Source organism: Schistocerca gregaria, chromosome 2, assembly GCF_023897955.1.
Source record: "Schistocerca gregaria isolate iqSchGreg1 chromosome 2, iqSchGreg1.2, whole genome shotgun sequence".
NCBI lineage: Eukaryota > Metazoa > Arthropoda > Insecta > Orthoptera > Acrididae > Schistocerca > Schistocerca gregaria.
In genome coordinates, this window is record NC_064921.1 from 538,360,476 (window position 1) to 538,383,402 (window position 22,927).

A 22,927-nucleotide genomic window follows, 5' to 3' on the forward strand; every position below is an offset into this window, starting at 1 on the left:
AAACAAAATTCTCGATAACTGTGTTTTAATAGTTGCTGCAGGTGTCACTGTTCACTATTACCAAAATTAAGATTAGGTTTTCATACATTGTGAAAGTTTTTGTTCAGTGTCAGATTACTATTTAATTAAGTGCTGCTCATTGACAGTTTGGAATGATGTTTCTTTAAAGAAGAAGTCATAATATTACTTTGTAAAATACTATTTGCATCTATCTTCCACAGTGGCATATTTCAATAGACAGAAAATTTTGTAATCACAGCTCTGTCAGTTTAAATTTAATAATATTTATGCAACTACAGTGGATGGAACTATTATTTGAAAGTGTAAATTCTCTTGTTAAAGTTCATTTTCAAAGCAGTTCATTTGGAGAAATTCGTCAGATGCAACAACCCATGTTGTGTTTGTCCTACTCTCTTTTCTTTCCCCTTCTTGTTCCTTCACACAGCTACCTTATGTGTATTGTTCAAAACGACAACAGAATGTTGTTTCTGGTCTCTTGACTACCTTATTAAGGAGAATATGCTGATATTGTGTCTCTAGTCACATTTTCAACATTCCATGCTGTTAGAATTGAGTTGTTTTTCATTGTCTTTCAAACTATTTTGCTATACCTGGTAACACCAACTGTTAGTTTGTCAAAAGGAGAAGACGACTGAGCAGAATTTAGACATCTTCTTTATTAGATTATAACCTCTTCTTTATTAGATTATAACCTCATATTAAGCCCTGCATTTAATACATTTCCACTTTTAGTGAATATTTTCATAGGTGCTAGTGACATTCCATGCAAACAGTGTTACTTAAATTCATTTTTAATGAAACTTGTTGAAAATAGTAACGTGCTTCTAAGGAACAAGCATGAAAGATTCTATAAAATAACACCTGGTTTAGACACAAATCCAATCTGCATCCATAACTTAATTGTCAATGCAGCTGACAGCCACGTTGAGGTCCCGAGTTTTATTCGTGGAAAACCCCCAGATTTCTTGCTGGGAGGACCGAAACAGGGCGCACTCAGCCTTGTGATGGCAATTTTAAGAGCTACTTGATCAAGTAGCAAAGACTCCAGGTCACAATGACAGACAGTCACTGGGATGGTGGTGTGCTGACCGCACACTACTCCTTACTGCATCCAGTGATGCCATTGGTGGAAGATGACACGGTTGTTGGTCGGTACTCATGGGCCAGCCAGGTTGTGTGGATGTAGTTAGACACAAATCCTAACATGGAGTTTGTGAGTTTTCCGTCATCATAATCATAACCTTTTTTGTGATAATTTTTCATCCTCCTTCAAGCCATCAAAATAGAATAGAATTCAATGGTAAATTGATATTATCAAGTTGAACCTGATCTGCGACTTTGTGTGACCTGACATATTAAACTTACATTCTGAGCACTGAAACAACCACACTTTTTGTATAGTCCTGTCGAATTATGTGCTGTTAATAATACTTTAATGTGGTCTGTGATAGGATAAAACTTAAAATTTAATAGAAGTTGACAGTAAGACTATGAACTTACTGATATTGCTAAGAAATGTGATTGGCACCATCTTATTTGTTTGGAGTACTGAAAGATAAAGTAAATCTCCTGAATGGGTAGGTGCAAGGTTCTGGTTTGAAGAGGAAAACCATCTGTACATAAACTTTGGAATTCTTGGAAACAATCCTTTAAAATGCTTTCAAGGAATGAGAGTAGGCAACATTCCAATAACCAGAGATGCACTGCCATAAACATCCTGAAGAGTGGTTTTGAAGATTTTTTTTTTTTTGCACTGAGTTGCTGTCTGTTGTTATAAAAAATTCATAATGTCTTCTGGTACGGTTAAGTGTAGAGCCTGAGACTGTGGGCTTGGAAAGTGTCAACTGTTGGAATAAAAAATAATAACAGTGAAAGTAGTTTGCCCCAGTTGATTCCAAGTTATGAACCAAGGAACATTTTTGGCACTGATGGAACTGATCTAAATTATAATTTATGGAGGGAAAATTGTCGCACTGGTCAAAAAATGAGAACAAGCTTTGGTACTGCCCTTTATGAGCAGTGATGATGACGATCAAAAAATTTCTGCCATTAATAATTTTGAAATTTAAAACTCCCTGTTATTTTAGAGTGTAGAAGCATTGCCATGCACATGTGACTTAAGTAGTAAGGCATGCATGATGGCAGAAATCTTGAAAACTTTTCTGAGCAACATAGATGCAAATATGGGTGAAGCAAGAAAAAAGAGTGGTGGAGTTGTTGGTAGATGCCCTGCACATGCTGTGGTAAAACCAGTTTTTCAGAAAACACTAATATTTTCTTTGGATCTCAGTTGTACACTTCAGGACCTTTATTGTGGTGGCAGCAGCAGCAGCAGCAGTCGTCGCCACAAACCCAACCAGGTTTTGCTGCAGCTGTGCAGGGACACACTGTTGGAAACTAGTTTTCTGCTTTCAGTGCAGATAGCAGATTTCTTGCTGACATCAACACTATACTAGGGAGAAAAAACAAAAACTCCCTTGATTTCTTAAATAATGGATGAGTGTTTAATGTTAATTTGTATTGTTATGGGGTGAATCTGCAAAGACACTTCTAGCAGCAGTTATTGCAGGATGGCAGCCCCATAAGTGTCAGATGGCCCAATTGTCATTGACATTGTAAAATGTCAAGTGATAACTCAGGATTGTGAGTATGGTGACCAGTATGGAGCACAAGTTCCCTGGTAGCTGTGGAATCAGAACTTCGATGATATAATGTACTTAATTCAGCAAGAACTCGTATGGTCGCAGCTTTTGGCATCTGGATGATGTGCTTCAACCCCAGGTTAGCAGAGCCCATGTTAGCATAACATGCACTATCACCAACATGCAGCTAGGCAGCCACAACGGGTTCACTACATAAGCGGTCTTGTGAACACATTGCTACCTCAGGCATTCTGCCGCCTACAGGGCAAAGAAGCACTGGACAGCCAATAACCTGGAGTAGGTATGGGATGCACCCAGGTGCAAGCTGTGAAGCCAGGACCCCTTGGAGATGTTCGCAAGCCTGTTGTTGATAGTTGAGGGGAAAGCCCAGTGGGATGGTGCCTCTTCAGATGTAGGGCGTAGGAGCAGCCCATAAACCAACAGCTGGCAGGTGCAGTGGTTAGTTGAAGATAAGAGGTGACCTACATTGTGTCATCAGCTGCCGTGTAATTATCTTCAGTATAGGCAGCAGACAATGACAGAAACTGCTAGGCCTGAGTGACTAGTATTTATACTTAATTGTCATGGTTTTGTTATGACAAGGTGCCACTTTTGGATACATAGAGGGGCCGAGTCAGTGCAGCATGTGGTAACTCCACTCGCTACTGTAACAGGCAGGTGTCTTGCATCATATCGCCTTGGCAGTATCCCGTGAGCTTGAAGGTTACTATTGTTATTCTAAAAAGTCACCAACCAATCTCCCTCGTACCTATAATATCCTAGGTAATAGGCATCATACTAAATTACAGCTTTGCCAATATTTTGAAGATCACAGTCTGATTTCCACTTTGCTTTCTGGTTTTAGGGCAGGTTCATCTACAGTAAACAGCAGTAGAAACTCTTGTTGTAATTATTCTTGATTGTTTTGAGATCAATTTCTTCACTTGTCCCTTACTGCTACAGCTGAACAAAGCATTAGACATTGTGTCAGATGAAATACTCCTAAGTAAGCCAGAGTTATGGTATCAAGAATAAAGTGTTGCCACTGATTAGATCATATTTGACTAACAGGACCCAGATGGTTATGGTAAATAACAGTCAATCAAATGCACTCTCAGTTATTAGAGGTATCAGGCTTGGTGCTTGGACCCTTCCTTTCCTGGTGTACATGAATGAATTGTACACTCTCATGCTTCAAAAGTCCACAGTACATGTGCTCCTTCTTAGTATTTACATTTGGCACTTCATTTCTCTTCCATCGTGGAAATTATCCCCAGTATCTGGAAAGTTTGGATTACCGAAATAGTAATTATTTTCCTGCTTGACTATGTATGGAGCACAAATTGGTTATTAAAAATTTTCCATTAATTTGTTTATTTTAATGCAGTTATATTGAGATGTGGAATGAAGTAATCTGTTAAGAAATCCAGTATCTAAATTTAAGAGAAAGGCTTTGCTATCAATAGATAAGCTAGTTATTTGAGTTTGTATCACTTATTAGAAGATAAACCATTCACAGAAAGTCCAGGACTGAAGGTAATTGGAGAAGGTTGAGCTTTGTGCAGTTTTGTGTACTTACATTCATTCATCATCCACTCTAAAGTCAGCCACCTGTAATACACCATGTTATGGATAATCATTTTTCTTCCTGCCTACCATTCCAGTTGTGGATAGTGGAGGATGAGAATGACTGTTGTAATACTCCTTGTAACCCGTAGTTTATGTAATTTTACCATTACGATTATTACAAAGGAAACAAACTTGAAGGCAGTACAGGGTGTACCAAAAAGAACCATCCAGTTCGGCACTTCTTTATTTCACAAACTAATAAACACATACAGTGAATTTCTTTTTTTTATGACTGAGAAACTAAAAAGAAATATTTTTTTTCCATTCCTTTTCATAGGTGATAAACAATATGCCCCCATTGAGATGCACAGCATATGTCAATGCGGTATTCAAATTGTTCCCACACTGCAGTGAACATGTCTTGAGTTAATAGCTTTTACAGCTGCTGTTATGTGATGTCTCAGTTCATTCATTGTTGTTGGTAATTGAGGCACAAAAACAGAGTGTTTTATAAACCTCCACAAGAAATAATCACATACAGCCAGGTCCAGTGTGACCAATCTATTGCTCAGTAATCCTTTGATTTAAAAAGTCCTGCACTTCCAGATGCCAGTGTGGCAATGCAACACATGCTAGGTGGACATCTGGGACATGTTGAGCTGTCGAGCTGCTTGATGAGTGGATTTCTGCGGACTCCTTGTGAAGCTATGGCGGATCCATTTGACGTCTGTGTCAGAGACTCAGGGACAACTTGGTGATTTGTCTTTATACAAACAACCTATTTTTCAGAATTGTTCGCGCCATCGTCTAATGCTCTGTGCTGCAGGAAGATCCACACCATATCTAGTATGAAAGTCGTGCTGATGAGATATTACTGACCCGCACTGCGCAAAATGTAGAACACAGAATGCTTTCTGTTGTCCCAACACCATTTTTACTAGAACTGAAGTGGGTGCACACTGCTGCTACCTAGTGGGAACCATGTAAAACTCGAGAGTTCGCTCTTTCCAACAGTATGTTGAGCATGCCCACATCTCAAATAACATAATAATTATGGTTTTGATTAAATCGGACGATTCCTTTTGATACACACTGTATGATGGAATTTGGGGGAGGGGGACAACGAAATAGATAAATGAGGTGGCGGTTACAGTACTATGGTAGAATTCGATGGACCATTGAAACACCTAAATCAAAACAAGTAGACATTTCAGAATTATTGAGATCATTGGGAGAATCAACCTTGATGAAACTGTTCCACGTGGTATACAAGATATATGGGACAGGAATAATGCCCGCATACTTCAAGAATAATGTAATAATCACGGTTTGAAGAAGGCAGGCGCCTGAAAGGTGTGAATATTACTGACCCATGAGTTTCATAATTAATAGTTGCAAAATAATGACACTGTTTATAGTAGAATGGAAAAAACTGAAGCCAATGTCAGAGAAGATAAGTTCAGGTTCTGGAGAAATGCAGGAACAGATGAGGCAATACTTGACACTATGACTTATCCTAGGTGTTTGGTAGAAGTAAGGTAAATCATGTCCACAGCATTAGTAAATTTAGAAAAAGCTTTTGCAAATGTTAACTGGAAAATACTATTTGATATTATCAGGGTAGCGGGGTTTAAATACAGATAGTTGTGAGTGAGCTACAGCTTTTACAAATACCAGGCTGTGCAGTTATGAGTGGATGGAAGGAAGGGAGTAGTTGAGAAGTGAGATGGGGCAGTAGCCAATCCCACATGTAATTTAATTTGTATACTGAGCCATCATTGAAATATATGAAGTGAAGTTTGAACAGGGGAATTAAAGTTAAGGGAAAAAGAGACAAAAACCTTAAAGTTTGTCAGAACATTGTAATTCTGTCAAATTGTGAAGAACTGTTAAGATCCATGAAATGTATTCACAGTTGCGAATATGGACAAGCATCAGTTGTATAATGGAATGACGCCAGTGAAAATTTGTGCCTGACCGCGACTCAAACACGGATTTCCCACTTATCCCTAGTGGTCACCTTACCATTAGGCTATCCAAGCATGCATTGTGGCCAGACCCAAACTTCCATACGTCGTTATGCCTGCTTGTATAAAGGAACATTGCACTGTACTTCTGAACAACAAAGGTGCCACAGTATTGTACTTCTACAATCAGTTGAAGAGAGTGGATAGTGTCTTGAAAAGAGGTTATTAGATGAATAGCAATGAGTGTAAAGCAAGAGTAATGGACTGTAGCAAATTAAATCGGGCACTGCTGAGGGAATTAGAATAGGAAATGAGATACCAAAAGCGGTTTGTAAGTTTTGGTTTTTGGGACTGATGATGATTGAAGTAGAGAGAGTGTAAACCACAGATTATCAGTAGTAAGAAAAAAGGGAAATTTGTCAACATCCAATATAAATTTAATTCTTAGGAAGTCTTTTTCGTAAGGTATTTGTCTGGACTATAGCCTTGTAGATGTGAAATGTGGACAGTTAGCAGTTCAGACAAGTAGAGAATAGAAGCCTTTGAAATATGTTACTGTAGGAGATGCTGAAGAATTGATGTGTAGATCAAATAATTAATGAAGGTACAGGGAGATACTGAATTGATTTGAAGAAAGAAGAAATTTATTGCATAAGTAGACTAAAAGAAGCGATCAGATGGTAACTCACATCCTCAGGCACTAGGGAATGAGCAGTTTCCTAATGGAGGGAAGGGTGGTGGTAAAAATTGTAGAGGGAAAACAACCGTTGTCTTCTATAAGCATTCTAGTTAATGTAGGTTGCTGTAATTAATGCAGAACTCAAGAGCCGTGCACAGGATAAATTAATGATGCATCAAATAATTCTTAGAACTGAAAACCAGTGCAATGACAACTGTTACAAACATCTTGGAATGTACAGACGGGGAATTTTTTTAAAAGTAAGCTTTTACATGATTCAGTTGGTTTGTACCCAGAGCTATGATACTACATGATATTAAGTAGATCTGTTTTTTGTGCTATGCTTTTAGAAATGTTCCGCAAATTCTCATTCAAAAAATCATATAAACTCTTCAACAACGTTCTTTCAAAATATGATGGATAATATTTTTCAATTTACTAATCATCACATTTGAAATGTTTGAAATTCATTTTGGTAATTTTAATCAAGGCTGTCAAGGTTGGTTGCAGGTTCAAATCCTGCCCCGGGCATGGATGTGTGTGATGTCCTTAGGTTAGTTAGGTTTAAGTAATTCTAAGTTCTAGGGGCTGATGACCTCCCATAATGCTCAGAGCCATTTGAACCATTTAGCTGTCAAGGTTTTAGCCATCTGTTTGTGTGATTTTTACCAATGGTTTGCTATTGTACTAAGAGTTATACTACCTGTAATAGAAAGTATCAAGCAGTAGAAAATCCAGGACTGAATAATGACAGTATTATGAAAAGGATAAATCGCTACTCACCATGTAGAGGTGATGTTGAGTCGCAGAGAGGCAGAACAAAAAGACAGCTATACATATATAAGTTTTAACTCTTCATTAATATTGTTTCTTGATGGTGACAATTTTGGCACTTCCAGACAAGTTCATGCTTTTTTTAAAAGTTTGGGATTTCCACAGAGTGAATCACTTATAATTTTGCAATCTAAATAGACTTTGTAGTATAGTTTCATTCCTTGATTAATAGTAATGAAGTTTGTGTGTAAATACGAAGGTGAATCAAATGTAACAGGATTTTTGTTCCTGAGCATCAATTGTTGCTAGGACGGGGCCATTAGTAGTGGGGAGAACCAGCCGTTACGTACTTCCAACAGCTCTGTCAGTAATGCGCAGGGTGCCAGAGCAACAGATGCACCTCTCCACGGTGCAACACACAATTATAAAATTCCTTGCTTGTGAAGGAGACCATGCAACAGTAATATTACAGAGATTGACTGTGCAGTTGGTGATCAAACATTGTCAAGGACACATGCATTCGCCTGGCATCAAGAATTCAAGGAAGGCTGAAAACATGTTGCAGATCTTCAACATGATCACTGGCCCTCAGACCATCATTACAGACGAAAACATGCATGCGGTTCGAGATGTTGTTGAAGGCAATCGACGGGCGAGAGTATCAGATATTGCAGAACAGGTCAGAATAAGGTATGCGAACTGTCAAGCAATCATTGCAAATGACATACCGTTCCGTAAAGTGTGATTGAGATGAGTCCCCCTGATCTTCAGACCGAAAATCAGAAGTTGAGATGTTTGGAAGTCTGCCAGAGGCTTAGAGCAAAGGTTGCAAAAGAAGTTGATTCATTTTTTAGTTGGATCTTCACCTGCAGTGAATTGTAGTGTCAACTACTACACTCCCGCATCTAAAGGAGGCAGGAGTGGCAGAGGAAAGGCTAGTGAGCCCGAGTGAAAGCCAAGACTCGACTGTCACCTGGCAAGGTTTTTTTACAACCATTTTTTCTCAACTAGTGAGACTTTTTGCTCAGTGACTTTTTTGTGTGAGCAACACAACGTCTGTGCAGCACACTACTGCAAGTTGTTGAAGAAGGTGAGGGATGTGTATCGCTCCAAAAGACAAGACCAACTAATTTGACACATCGTTCTCTGCAACAATGGCAGGCAAGACTCAACTTGATCATCCTCCATAGGACCCAGACCTATCACCCTGTGATTTCATTTTTTTGGACTGTTTAAATGTCTGGGAGGACACTGATGTGAGGATGATGGAAGGTGTCAAGGAATTTGTGCCCAGTCGGCTCCTGGTGCAACCAGCTTCATTCTATGATGCTGTGATAAAAAAACCTTCCTTTTCAGAGGGAAAAACGTATTTCTAAAGTGGCAAACTATGTGGAGAAATGAATTGTAACTACCTTGTGCTTTTCAATAAATGGATTAAAAAAAAAACGGATTGAGTGCCAGATAGGAGGAACAAAGTTAGAACAGGTGGACAGTTTCAATTACTTAGGATGCATATTCTCACAGGATGGCAACATAGAGAAAGAAGTGGAAGCGAGGTGTAGCAAAGCTAATGCAGTGAGCGCTCAGCTACGATCTACTCTCTTCTGCAAGAAGGAAGTCAGTACCAAGAATAAGTTATCTGTACACCGTTCAATCTTTCGACCAACTCTGTTGTATGGGAGCGAAAGCTGGGTGGATTCAGGTTACCTTATCAACAAGGTTGAGGTCACGGATATGAAAGTAACTAGGATGATTGCAGGTACTAGTAGATGGGAACAATGGCAGGAGGGTGTCCACAATGAGGAAATCAAAGAAAAACTGGTAATGAACTCTATAGATGTAGCAGTCAGGAGAAACAGGCTTAGATGGTGGGGTCATGTTACACGCATGGAAGAAGCAAGGTTACCCAAGAGACTCATGGGTTCAGCAGTAGAGGGTAGGAGGAGTCGGGGCAGACCAAGGAGAAGGTACCTGGATTTGGTTAAGAATGATTTTGAAGTAATAGGTTTAACATCAGAAGAGGCACCAATGTTAGCACTGAATAGTGGATAATGGAGTAATTTTATAAGGGGGCTATGCTCCAGAATGAACGCTGAAAGGCATAATCAGTCTTAGATGATGATGATGATGATGATGGTGATAAAATCCTGTTTCTATTTGATTCATCCTCGTAAAGTATGTTGGTCAAGTTTATTTCTGTGAATTTCGAGAATGGTTGTGATTTGTGAGAAGTTTAATTTCCTATGTGTATTTTTGGGAGTACATGTTAAGGTGGAGTGTAAAATAATGCAAGTATGACTGTGTTAACAGGTGTCACTTTTGTGACAAGCAGTGTTACTGGGCAACCACAGCAAGTCACAGTAATGGGAAAATCACGGATCATGTTGCCAGCACAGCAGATTGCTGTGGTTACCAATGGAGTGAGTGGAGAAGTTACTAGAGAAGGTACACATACTCTTTCAACACAGTAGCAAAGTTAAATCAATTTTCTTGTAATTTTGAATTACATTTACGTTTTTTATTTTGGAGGAACTGCAGCTTTTGCATGACATGAATAAGTATGTTAGAAAATAACTCCAGTTGTTCTCCTAAGACATTTATATGAAGAATGTATAACCACAGATATTGGGAAGGCATTTATAAACTTGTATCCTTTATACACCTCATTTTAATTTAGCTTGAAATAATGATGTGAGTGGATGAGCAGTATTGCATAAATTTTTGTAACAGTTGAGAGGTACGGAAGTCCACAAGATATAGTGGGCAATGGTGTTAACATTGGTGTTACAAACCACATATGAAAATTTATGGTCATTTCATTTACATTTTGACTAAATGCCAAATTGAAAGTGTGTCATCGTCGACAGTAGGGAAACAGAAATATGTTAAAATGCTGTAAGAGTTCATCATCTTGCATGGTATATGTGTACTATTGATGTAGTGCTTAAGTAATGTCCAATTCCTCCCAAAATTGGTACTGAATCTGTTGACAGTAGGACATAGTTATACCATGCAAGACCCACTGTGTACCAACAACAGTATAAATTCTTGTAGAACATGATATATTTAAGTTGTGCAGTGTTGATGTGAAAGAAAAGAATGTATAATTCACATAAAAGAATCATCTGCAAGACACACAGAAGTAGTAATCATACACAGCGGGGTTAAACAAATCTTGACTGCCTCTCTTATTTTTGTTTTTATTTGCACGCACTAGAACAACGAGGTGTCATACAATGTTGTTGAAGTATTTTCAGCCCTGTTCATCCTGTTAATCTTTTGGTGTCATTTATTTTTCGTGAATTTGATGCATATCTTTCTGACAAAGTGCAGCACTGTGTTCAATTGGCAGCTTCCTTCCTCCTCAGACAGTCTCATCTGAGATCTATGAAAGCAAAAATTCCAGTGAAGATCTTGTTTTGAAACATCCAACTGTCAAATCAAAAACCATGAAGTAGATATTGGCTAACATTAATAAGCTTTCAATAAATGAACTGTACTGTGTAAATATGGGTAGACCTAATGTGAAATGTGTGAGGAAATTACTATGGCAGAGCAATAGTAACTGAAGGCCTCAGTAGATGTCATTCTTTATTCATATTCTGAGATACGATTCTGTTTGGCCATATCTTATTTAAAGCACATATGCAGTGGGACTCGTAATAATAATAATAAATTTTCTTCTATGTTCCTTCCAAACATTTGGGTGGAACACTTTCATTTATGTTTACACATTTATAGTATAATGTAATTATTAAACTGTCTTTTTATAAATACAGAAAAAAGGAAATTTGTACCTGAAAGACATCTTTAAATGAAGAAAAAGAGTAATAAGCTGTATAATTAGTTCATGTAATGTATAGAATATTGTTTCATTGAAAACAATTTACTATGCTAGTGGAATGAATTTAAATACCCATTTCTTCCCTTAAAATTATTATTATGGTTGTTAAGTATAGTGTGAAAGCTGTAACAAAACACTTGTATTTGAAAGTTGAGTGTTAGATTGGCAGTAAAAGTGAATGTATTTGTAACTACAAGAAATTATTTGTGGAAAGTTCAGAGTTCTTTTCCAACATGAATATTGACAGAAAAGAATATCTATTTACTAATTGCTGAACTATTGCTGCTAGAACAGACAGTAGTGGAAGGAGATACATATTGAGTACCCCTAAATTGCCTCTAAATTGCTTGCATATTGCGCGCTTCCTCATATGTTTGGAATGACATTTTCCTTTCATCCAGATTCCACATAACTTCGTTTTAGATGTTCTGAGTCTTCTCATTCCTGGCAAGAGGAGTGCATAAGTAGTTGTGAAGTCCGAGGATGTAATGTCTGTGGTTTTAATATGCATTCAGTTTGTGCGTGTGCATATGCATAACTGGTATCCATTCTTTTGTTGGTAGCTGAAGTACTTCATCCAACTTTCATAATATTCTGTGACAAATCTACTTTTTGAAAAAATAAAAAAAAACACGTAATGCTTTCAGCCACAGGCTTCATCAGCAAACACACACACACACACACACACACACACACACACACAACCTCCAGCTAGAGTGTACAGGGACTAGACTGCCAACAGGTGCAGCATCAGGAAGATGTAGAGCAGGGAAGCTGAGAAAAAAAACGAGCAGAGAAGGAGAAGAGTGGGGAAGGCAGGCAGATGCATTGGCAGAAGGCTGCAGATAAACCTGGTGGGGGATGAGAATGCGGAGGAGATCCCCTTCACACCAGCAATCCCTCCCATATAGTCTGGCCACCTGGCAACCGTGTATTTGCAGTGACAAAAATGCCCTTGCTCAGTGTGCTGAGGGTCTCAACAAGGCCTTCACAGACAAGACAGACACTACCCCCTACCTAGTCTGCAAACAGATCTCCCACGCCATTTCTCCTTGCACCCTCAGTCCTCCTACCAACTCCAAGAATCAGCCACTAAGGAGTGTCCCCTTCATCACCCAGTACCATCCCGGACTGAACAACTGAACCACATACTTCACCAGGGCTTTGATTACCTACCATCGTGCTCTGAAATGAGGGACATCTTACTCGAAATAGGAACATCCTACTTCAAATACTTCTCACCCCTCCTAAAGTGGTATTCCACCACCCACCCAGCTTCATAACATCCTAGTCCATTCCTATGCCACTCCCATTCCTAACTCTGCCACAACTATCAACTCCTTGTGGTAGCCCCAGATGCAAAACTGCCCTATCCATTCACCCAGCAATTCCTAATTCAGTCCTATCACAAGTAAATCCTATACCATCAGGGGCTGTGTCACCTGTGAAAGCAGCTCTGTCATTTACCAGCTCTGCTGCAATCATCGCACATCTTTTTATATTGGTGTAACTACCAATCAGTTGTCCATCACGATGAACGCCCATCGTCAAACTGTGACCAAGAGCAAGTAGACCATCCTGTGGCACAACACACAACTGAACATCACACACTTGATTTCAATGGCTCCTTCGCTACCCGAGCCAACAGGATTCTTCTCTCCACCATCAGCTTTCCTGAACTGCGCAGGTAGGACTTACCTTAATACACGTTCTCCGCTTCCATAATTATCCTAACCTCAACCTATGGAACATACTGTCACTGCACCCTCCACCCACCAGTTTCCAACCACTTTGTCATATCATCTCCTCTCCGTTCTCATTTCCCACCCTGTTTATTTGCAGCCCTCTGCCAATGCATCCGTCTGTCTTTCCTTGCTTCTCTCCTTTTTATTCCCTTTTTCCCCTCCTTGTTGCCCTACAACCTCCTGACACTGCACCTGTCAGCAGTCTAGTCCTTGCACACTCCATCAGACAGAGTTCGTCTCTCTCCCCACCCATACACTACTATCCCTTGCTTTAGTTGGCAGTAGTGTGTCCGTGAGGTGTGCTTGCTTGCTTGCTTTTGCGTGTGCGCGTGTGTTTTACTGACGAAGCCTGTGGCTGAAAGCTTTTAATTGTGCCTGTCTGCAACTTGACATGTCTTCTTTACAGTAAGTAGCAATCTGTCTTTTCCTTCATTATTCATATTCCTACCTGGAGTTTCCATTATTTGATTTTGACAAAATAATAACTTTGTACCGAAACTACTCACAATTTTCCAGTTTTTACCAGTAACTTCCTTTATCCAAAAAAGTGCAGTTTCTTAAAGCTAGATTTGTGGATAATGTCTAAGAGTGAGTTTTGATGTCAAATGCAGTAGACGGGAATGATGTCCAAATTTAATGCGAGCTTTCTGTTAACCAGATAATGGGCAATAACAAAATATTAGGCTATCCAGAAAGCAACAGATGTTTTGAAATAATAAATTAACAATTTGGAAAAAAACAAATTTTATTGTTTACATTTTAAATGGACATTCTTAACCTATTTTTCTACATAATCACCACTCAGACTGAGGCATTTATTGTACCGTGTCAAATGTTTTTCAGTACCGTCTCTAGAAATCTGCGCGTGCTATTGCAACCACTGGTTTACACCCGCATGCAGTTTGGTGTCAGTATCAAAGTGTCGTAATAGCGAGTCATGTCTTCATTGCCGAGAAAAGGTGGCAGCTGCTTGGTGCCAAATCCGGGCTGTATGGTGGATGATCAGACACCTCCTATCCATACTCCGTAGGAGCTCTCAAGTACATTTGGCTGTGTGTGGACATGCGTTGTCATGAAAAAACTAAATTTTCCGAGAAGTTTTCCCTGATGCTTGTTTTCATCACCCACCTTACCTTTTTCAGTGTTGACAATACCTCTCTGAGTTAATTGTTGTGTCACATTCAAAGAAATTAACACAAATTCCACCCTTAGAGTCCCAAAACGAAGTATTCATGATATTTGTTGCTGACAATATTTGCAAACACTTCCTTGGTTTCTTGGTAGAATTTGTATGAGCCCATTCCATAACCTGCCTTTTTTTCACAGTTAACATTCTTCATCCAAGTCTCATCCCCAGTTATGATACAGTCGGTAACTTAGTTACCATTTTTCTCACAATCTTTGAGGAAGGTCAGTGCTGCAGGCTGCCCCCTGTTTTTTGTGGTCTTCCGTTAGGCTTGTAGGAACCCAACTAGCACAGAAATTTTGGTATCCAAGGTTCTCCACCACAATTTCATGCATCAAAGTCCTTGGGAAAACTGTTGCAAAATGTAATCATGAAACGACAATTTTCATGAATGTTGTTGATTTTCATCACAATTTCATCAGTTGCAGGCTAGGTCTACAACTGCGGTTCTTATCATGAATATTGATATGGCGATTTTTAAAATCAGAGCACCATTGCCGCACTCGTCTTTCATTCAATATTCCTTTTCTGTGCATATCACAAAGGTCGCTATAAATTTCAATTGGTTTGTAGTTTTTTGCCAACAGAAACTTGTTCCCAAAATAATCTTCACAAGTCACAGAAAGTAAAGTATCAGAGACAATGATCACACTTTACTACCACTGGATGCCCACTGAGTGTAGGAATGTTATGACACCAAGATGGCGGCTGTAGCTCCACCCAGTGCTGCAATAGATCAAAATGTGTTACTTTCAGGATGGCCCACGTGTTTAATAATCCCAAAGAACTGCCTTGATTTTTTTTAAAATTTTATCACAAAACTGTATTTTGCTTTTTGTACAAGGAAGGGTTTTTATGTTTTACCAGAAGTATCTTATTGCCACTTGGCACATACAGAGTTCTGGAAAAAGCAAAAAAAATTCTGTGGGGGGGATTTAGAAAATAGTCAGTTGTGAGAAGGAAGGGGGAGTTTTGATGTGCAAATCTGAAGGCATAATCTGACACAAGGTGGTCAAAAGAAAAGCAAAATAAATTTATGGCCATGGTTAGTGTTTTGAAATAGTAGTTATACTGAAAGCTGGACAACTGCATTTTATTAACAGGTAGAGAATGGCCACCAGACTTACTTCCACATTCTGGTCAGTACACTCCAGCAAAGGCTATGGAAGACTCTTTAGTTGTTGCTTTTGTATGAACCATGAATCTTGCCGTCTGTGGGGTGGCTTGCGTGCTTCAGATTGACTGATCTGGCCATATAACATCAACCAAAATGGCCTTGCTCTGCTGATACTGAGAACAGCTGAAAGCAAGGGGAAGCTAAAGCTGTAATTTTTCCCAAGGACATGCAGCTCTACTGTGTGGGTAAATGATGATGGTGTCCTCTTGAGTGAAATGTTCCGGAGGTAAAATAGCCCCCCTTTCGGACTTCCGGGTGGGAATTGCTCAGGAGGATGTTGCCATCAGGAAAAACAAAACTGGCATTCTACAGATCAGAGCATGGAGTGTTAGATTCCTTAATGGGCAGGTCGGTTAGAAAATTTAAAGTTGGATATAGTGGTACTTAGTGAAGTTTGTTTTGAGGAACAGGACTTCTGTTCAGGTGAATAAAGGGTTATAAATAGGGGTATTGCAGGAGTGGGTTTAATAATGACTAAGAAAATTGGAGTGGGGGTAAGATACTATGAATACCATAGTGAATGCATCGTTATAGCCACACATGAAGCTCATGCCTAACACAATAGTACAAGTTTACATGGCAACTAGCTCTGTAGATGAGGAAGTTGAAGAAATGTATGATGAGGTAAACAAAATTATTCAGATAGTTAAAGAAATTTAATCTTGATGGGAACTGGAATTCAATAGTAGGAAAACGAAGAGAAGGAAAAATAGTGGGTGAATATGGACTGGAGGAATGGAATGAAAGAGGAAGCTGCATGGTAGAATTTTGCACAGGACATCATTTAATCATCGCTAACACTTGTTTTAAGAATCATATTATAAGGTTGTGTATTTGGAAGAGACCTGGAGACACCGGAATGTTTCTGATTGATTGTGTAATGGTTAGACATAGATTTAGCAACCCGATTTTAAATTGTAAGACATATCCAGGGGCAGATGTGGACTCTGACCACAATTTATTGGTTATAAACTGCAGATTAAAACTGAAGAAATTGGAACAAGGTAAGAAATCAAGGTGATGGAACCTGGATAAAGTGAAAGAACCAGAGGTTGTTGGGAGCTTCAGAGGGAGGATTACACAAACGTTGACTAGAACAGGGGGAAGGAACACAGTAGAAGATGAGTGGGTACTTTTAAGATATGAAATCGTGAAGTCAGCAGAGGATCAAATAGGTAAATAGATATGACCTAGCAAAAATCCTTGGCTAACACAAGAGATATTGAATTTAATTGATGAAAGCAGAAAATTTAAAAATGCAGCAAATGAAGCAGGCGAAATGGAATACAAACATTTAGAAAATGAGATTGACAGGAAATGCAAAATGGCTAAGCAGGAATGGCTAGAGTACTGATGTGTAGATTTGTAAGTATATTCCAGTAGGGGTAAGATAGATATGCCTATAGGAGAATTAAAGAGACCTTTGGGGAAAAGAGAACCAGCTGTGTGAATATTGAGTTCAGGTGGTAACCAGTCCCAAGCAAAGAAGGGAATTTTGAAAGGTGGAAGGCATACATAGAGGGTCCGTATACAAGGGAGGTGAGCTTGAAAGCAATATTATAAAAAGGGAAGTGGTCGTAGATGGAGTTGAGATGGGAGATATGATGCTGCTTGCAGAATTTGTCAAAACTCCGAAAGATCTAAGTCAAAACAAGGCCTCTGGAATGGATGATGTTCTGTCAGTACTATTGATAGCCTTGGGAGAGCAAGCCATGACACAACTCTTCCATTTGGTGCGCAAGGCGTATGAGACGGATGAAATAATGTCAGACTTCAAGAAGAATGTAGTAATTCCAATTCCAAATAAAGCAGTTGCTGACAGGTGTGAAAATTACCGAACAGTCAGTTTAATAAGTCATAGTCGCAAAATACTAACACAAATTCCTTGCAGAAGAAAGGAAAACCTGGTAGAAGCTGACATTAGGGAAGATCAGTTTGAATTCCAGAGAAATGTGAGCACACGCAGGTCAATACTGACCCTATGACTTATCTTAGAAGATAGGTTAAGAAAAGACAAAAATACATTTTTTAGCATTTGCAAACTTAGAGCAAGCTTTTGATAATGTTGACTGGATTACTCTCTTTGAAAGTCTGGAGGTAGCAGGGGAAAATTACAGGGAGCAAAAGGCTATTTATATATATAATATATATAGGAGTCGAGGGGGCATGGAAGGGAAGCAGCGATTTAGGTGGGTGTGAGACAGGGTTGTACATCTCTGATGGTATTCAATCTGTACATGGAACAACCAGTAAAGGAAACAAAAAAATAAAAACAAAAAATCAGTGTAGGAATTAAAGTTCAGGAAGAAGAAATAAAAACTTTACTGATGGCATTGTAATTCTGTCAGAGACAGCAAAGAACTTGAAAGAGCAGTTGAATGGAATGGACTGTTTCTTGAAAGGAAGATATAAGATGAACATCAACAAAAGGAAAACAACGCTAAAGGAATGTAATCGAATTAAATCAGGTGATGCTAAGAGAATTCGATTAGGAAACAATACACTTAAAGTAGTAGATGAATTTTGCTATGAGGGCGGCAGAATAACTGATGATGCCTGAAGTAGAGAGGATATAAAATGTAGTCTGGAAATAGGAAGAAAAGCATTTCAGAAGAAGATAAATTTGTTAACATTGAGGGTAGCTTTCTGAAACTATTTGTATGGACTGTAGCCATGTATGGAAGTGAAACGTGGATGATAGTGTAGACAAGGAGAGAATAGAAGCTTTTGAAATGTGGTGCTACAGAAGAGTGCTGAAGATTAGATGGATCAGTCACGTAACTAATGAGGAGGTACTGCAGTAAATTAGGAAGACAAGGAAGGGATCGGTTGATAGGTCATATTCTGAGACATAAAGGGATCACCAGTTTGGTATGGTAGGGAATTGTGGGTGGTAAAAATTGTACAGAGGGAACAAGAGACGTATACAGTAAGCAGATTCAGAAAGATGTGGGATGCATTGGGAGACAAAGAGGCTTGTACAAGATAGAGTATTAGGGAGAGCTGCATCAAACCAGTCTGCTGACTGAAGATTACAACAAGATGAGTACGAGGTGAAGTTTCTGCAAAATACTGTACTAAAGGACAAGTAACACTTCTATGCATTTTGTTATTGCTTCAATGAATCAGTACACACATTTGCACCAAAGCAGATTTTGTTCTCTGCTTAAGGCACATAAGATACATTTGCTGCAGTAGACAGGCATAATGTCCAGAATCAATAGTCTGAGTCACTCCTCAGTATCATGAACACAGAAGTCCTAAACTGATCGTTGTAACTTTAGATTCAGACAGTTAGTAGACAGGTTTTGCTTGTACTAATATATTGTCCGTGACTCCTCATATGTGTTTCTTTCACATACAGGAAGCTGCTGCTCCTTGTAGGTCAGATACAACCCTCTACTTTTCCTGATTCCGTACAACCTGTTATAAACATACTATCTTATGTGCTAACAGAGTCTTTCTCACATTGCTTAGTACTAAGTGACGTGTGTTAAATTATTATTATTATTCGAGATAAACCAAACTGTCAATTTCGAGATAAACCAAACTGTCAATTAGAAATACAAATTTCAGTAACTAGTTACATTCACAGCAGATTTATTTATTTATTTTAAGAAAAAAAGACAAACCAAACTGTTCCTTGCCTTAGGAACAAATTTACCAAGTGGAGTCACTGAGGCACTAGGGAGAGCAGCGTTTAAACCATGATTCTGATTTCGCTTAAACAATTTTCAGAGTTCTTCATTTGAAATGGTTATTTTCTCTCACTTCCCTCTGACAACCATGCCTCCATCCTTGGCTACCCCCCCCCCCCCCCCCCCCCCCCGCCGCCCCCTCTGTTTACCTTTCTCTGTTGCTTCATAACCTGGGTTGTGAGTAACTGAATCCACTTTCCCTCCTTCCCTTTTTTCCCCCCCTCTCTCCTCCCTGTTGAAGGAACAAAGTTCTGAAAGCTAGGAATGTAAATTTTCTGTTCTGTTTTGTGAATCTATCGCCTGTATTGAGCTGAGGTAAGTATTGGCCAGCCCCTCTATCTCTTTGTTAGTATTTGTTTCACATCTTAATATGAGATTTTCCATTAATCATTTAGAACACATTTTTGAAAAAGTTCAAAATTAAATGAGTGATAATGTATGAATGCAAAAATATTGTTTCTTAGATTCTGAAGGAAAAAATTAACCAGTAAAATTTATTTTTTTCTTAATTTATTTATATGGGATGTGCATTCATACAAAATGTTGCTGTGAAAAAATTTAGGCGAAGTGACAGTGCAAGAGGTATTGTGGAACAAAACTGCCAATCAGCGTTTAACTGTTGCTAGGGTCATTCCACATCAAAGCATGCAATAATTCAAAGATTTATAACCCTCCATCTCAGATTTTCACAAAACATTGCACTTTTGCTTTTACTAATAACAGAGGAACTTCTGAAATATCTTTTTGGTCTCAGGCTACAACTTTATTTCGTATCGAATTTTAAATGTAGCGATATTCTGATAACTGGGCTCTGTAGGAATGTCACTGCAAAATGGTAATTACCTACATAAATTCCCAGGACTAAGATGTTCATGAAGCTAAGTTAAGGCATATAATTGACAGATATCCAGTTATTGAGGCAGTAAAGTTACAAAGAAAATTAAAAAAAAATGATGTATGTCAATTTTTGATTTCAGAAAAATTGAGGATGTGGGAAAATGCTTTGATCATGCTTCTCCAACCTGCTTGGAACCTGATTTTGGTCTTAAATAATCCCTTAGATTGTAAGCTTTCAAATAAAATAATTTGAATGGAGCTTCTGTTAATTGACACACACATCTGAAATCAAAATACTTTTTGCTGTGATGGAAAGGGTCATTTTAAGTAAGTTCATTCACTCACTGCCTCAGATGCAACAATACCAAATTAGCATATTTAAGTATATAACTCATTCTAGACAGTCACATTAACTTTTAGTGTGAAAATTTATTTCCTTTCATTTGACTAATTCAGCTATGCTTTAAAGACTATAATATATATGATTTATGTGTTCAGCCAGTCATCTGCTCTCGGCGATAAAAAAAAAGGTGGGTTGGTTGTTTTTTTTTTTTTTTTTTTTTTTTTTTTTTTTTTTTTTTCAGTAACTTGTTTGAAACCTTTATAGGCATGAAAACAATGCAACAATTGCTGAAATTCATTGTTGAGAATAAGTGCCTTGCAACAGTTAGTCTATTTGGCCTCAGTTTCTTTTTGTCTTTCTGTGAGGCAGTGCATATTTGTTTGTGGTTTGGCCTTGTCATTCCACTTGTATAAAGTATGTTTTGAGTGAATTAGTGCCCAGTTAATTGCAATGGAAAATGTGAATTCATGCACTGTTGGAAAATTACTAAAAACACCATGACATTTGACAACCTATAGCTTAGTAAAAAAACATTGAAGAACTTAGTGAAGATAACGAGATTTGATCCACCAAAATGTAAAACTGCTTTTGAAAGTGGAACACATTGAAGAAACATACAAAGAACTTATAAAATTTCTTGTATGTGACTCTGAAAACTAAGACAGTATGCAGAATCGCTGTGATAATTGTCCCAGCAGTGACTCTGTCAGAAGCATTAAAACAGAAATTAGCTTACAAAGACGCTGATGATGAAATTGAATTCAGCTAATGGATAAACTCAGATCATCGGGCAGAGTTGGTAAAGCAGTCTGCAACTGTTGGTGAATACATAGACTTTGGTAACAAAATTACAGGTACTTAGACCACACTAATTTATATCTAACAAAATACAGGTACTTAGACCACACTAATTTATATCTAAGTATCAGACAAAATCATTGAAAAAATTAAAAGAATATGTAACCCCTGAAAAAGCAATTCTGTTAATGGACTTTGCTGAAAATTACAGTTTTGTAATTTAGAGTGAAATTCAGAGCTACCATTGGACAAAGAGCAACAGTACAGTCCATCCCATGTGTGTTTATGTGATAAATAAGGAAAGTAAATTGGTAATAGTGAATCACTGCTTTATAAGTGATGTTCTGGAACATGTTGGGTTTGTAACATCCAGAAATAAATGGTTAAATGGCTGGCAGAGCAGTGCCCACAAGTGAAGAAAGTGCTGATTTTACTGCACAATACAAGAATAGAAAAAGCTTTAAAAATTTTGTGTGAGCAGAAAAAGTTTTTGTATTGATGCTGAGCATTCCTTTTTTGCTAATAGCTGTAGTAAATCTGTTGAGAAGAGCTAGTCTTCAACTAGCGGATGATGTGCAAATAATAACTGCATTTGTTTTTTTATGATTTCTGCAAAGATAATATTGACAAATGTTTTTTTTTCACTTCTTAGAGAAAGTCATCGTAGATTTCCTACACAAGAACCACAAATCGATTTACTACAATCCGCACAATATCTGGTACCAGGAATTTTCACCATTATAAACCACTTTCCTGTGATTCTTTACAGTACTTTGCCTTCATCAGAAATGTCTGTGATGAAGAAGGAGACGTTGAACTACTTTTTCTCCACCCACCTATACCAACAGTGTTATTATTTTGGTCTGAGAAGAAAGATTCTTGTTTTGTGCGTTTGGAAAACATTTTATGTGATGTTGGTGTACCTAAATCAACATCAATAGGCAGAATGTATTACTTTAATGAAAAAGTTACGAAGTTAACAGAATATAATTTGTCGCAGTGGATTAAAAACAGAGATGCTCTTAAGAAGTTTCATTGGTAGTTTAATGGATCTTCACTGCTGAACATGTACATTTTAAATTAACATTAGTGTGGCTTGAGTAATTGTTTAAAGATTCTAATTTGACACACTAAATAAAGTTAACCCGTGTAATGAAAATGTTTCAGTTAAATTAATAACTTTTGGCTCAGTACTTTCATGAGGAAGTCATGCTGTAGGTCGTGGTTTACATAATCTAATTTGAATAACCTTCTGAACAGTGATTTGATGTATGTTAAATGAACATCCAATATCTGTCAAAACTTCTTCTTTTTTCTTTTTCTTTCCCCCTTTTTTTTTTTGTAATATCAGAGTTTTGATAAAAATAAGCCTTGTCTCAGTTGTTAGAAAGTATTTTACTTATTTGAAAATCATTGTTTGGACGACAACAGCTTAAAATGATTTTCTATATTCCCATAAGTCAAGAATAGTTATTAATTTTTTTCCAATAAAGATACATCTGGGGAAATGTGACAGTGATGTGTTGAAAATAGATACTTTCTGTTACTATTTTTGTCTGGAGTAATGCAATAAAAAAAGAGTAGATTAGATAGTTGTTGAATCAGTGCTGTGCTGTGGATCAGAACTATGGATCTTAAATGCTGATC

The 22,927-nt window shown here is 38.0% G+C and overlaps 1 protein-coding gene across 2 annotated transcripts in view; it reads left to right on the forward strand.

Annotated features, from left to right (window-relative positions):
• Positions 1–22,927, forward strand: part of LOC126331017 (forkhead box protein K2) — a 96,577-nt gene that overhangs the window by 58,511 nt on the left and 15,139 nt on the right. For both annotated transcript variants that reach the window (XR_007563251.1, XM_049996437.1), the window contains exon 8: positions 9,963–10,097. Coding sequence is in view for 1 of the 2 variants with exons in the window: in XM_049996437.1 (XP_049852394.1) it covers positions 9,963–10,097 (135 nt within the window). In the remaining variant the exon portion in view is untranslated. The remainder of the gene's footprint in view (positions 1–9,962; positions 10,098–22,927) is intronic.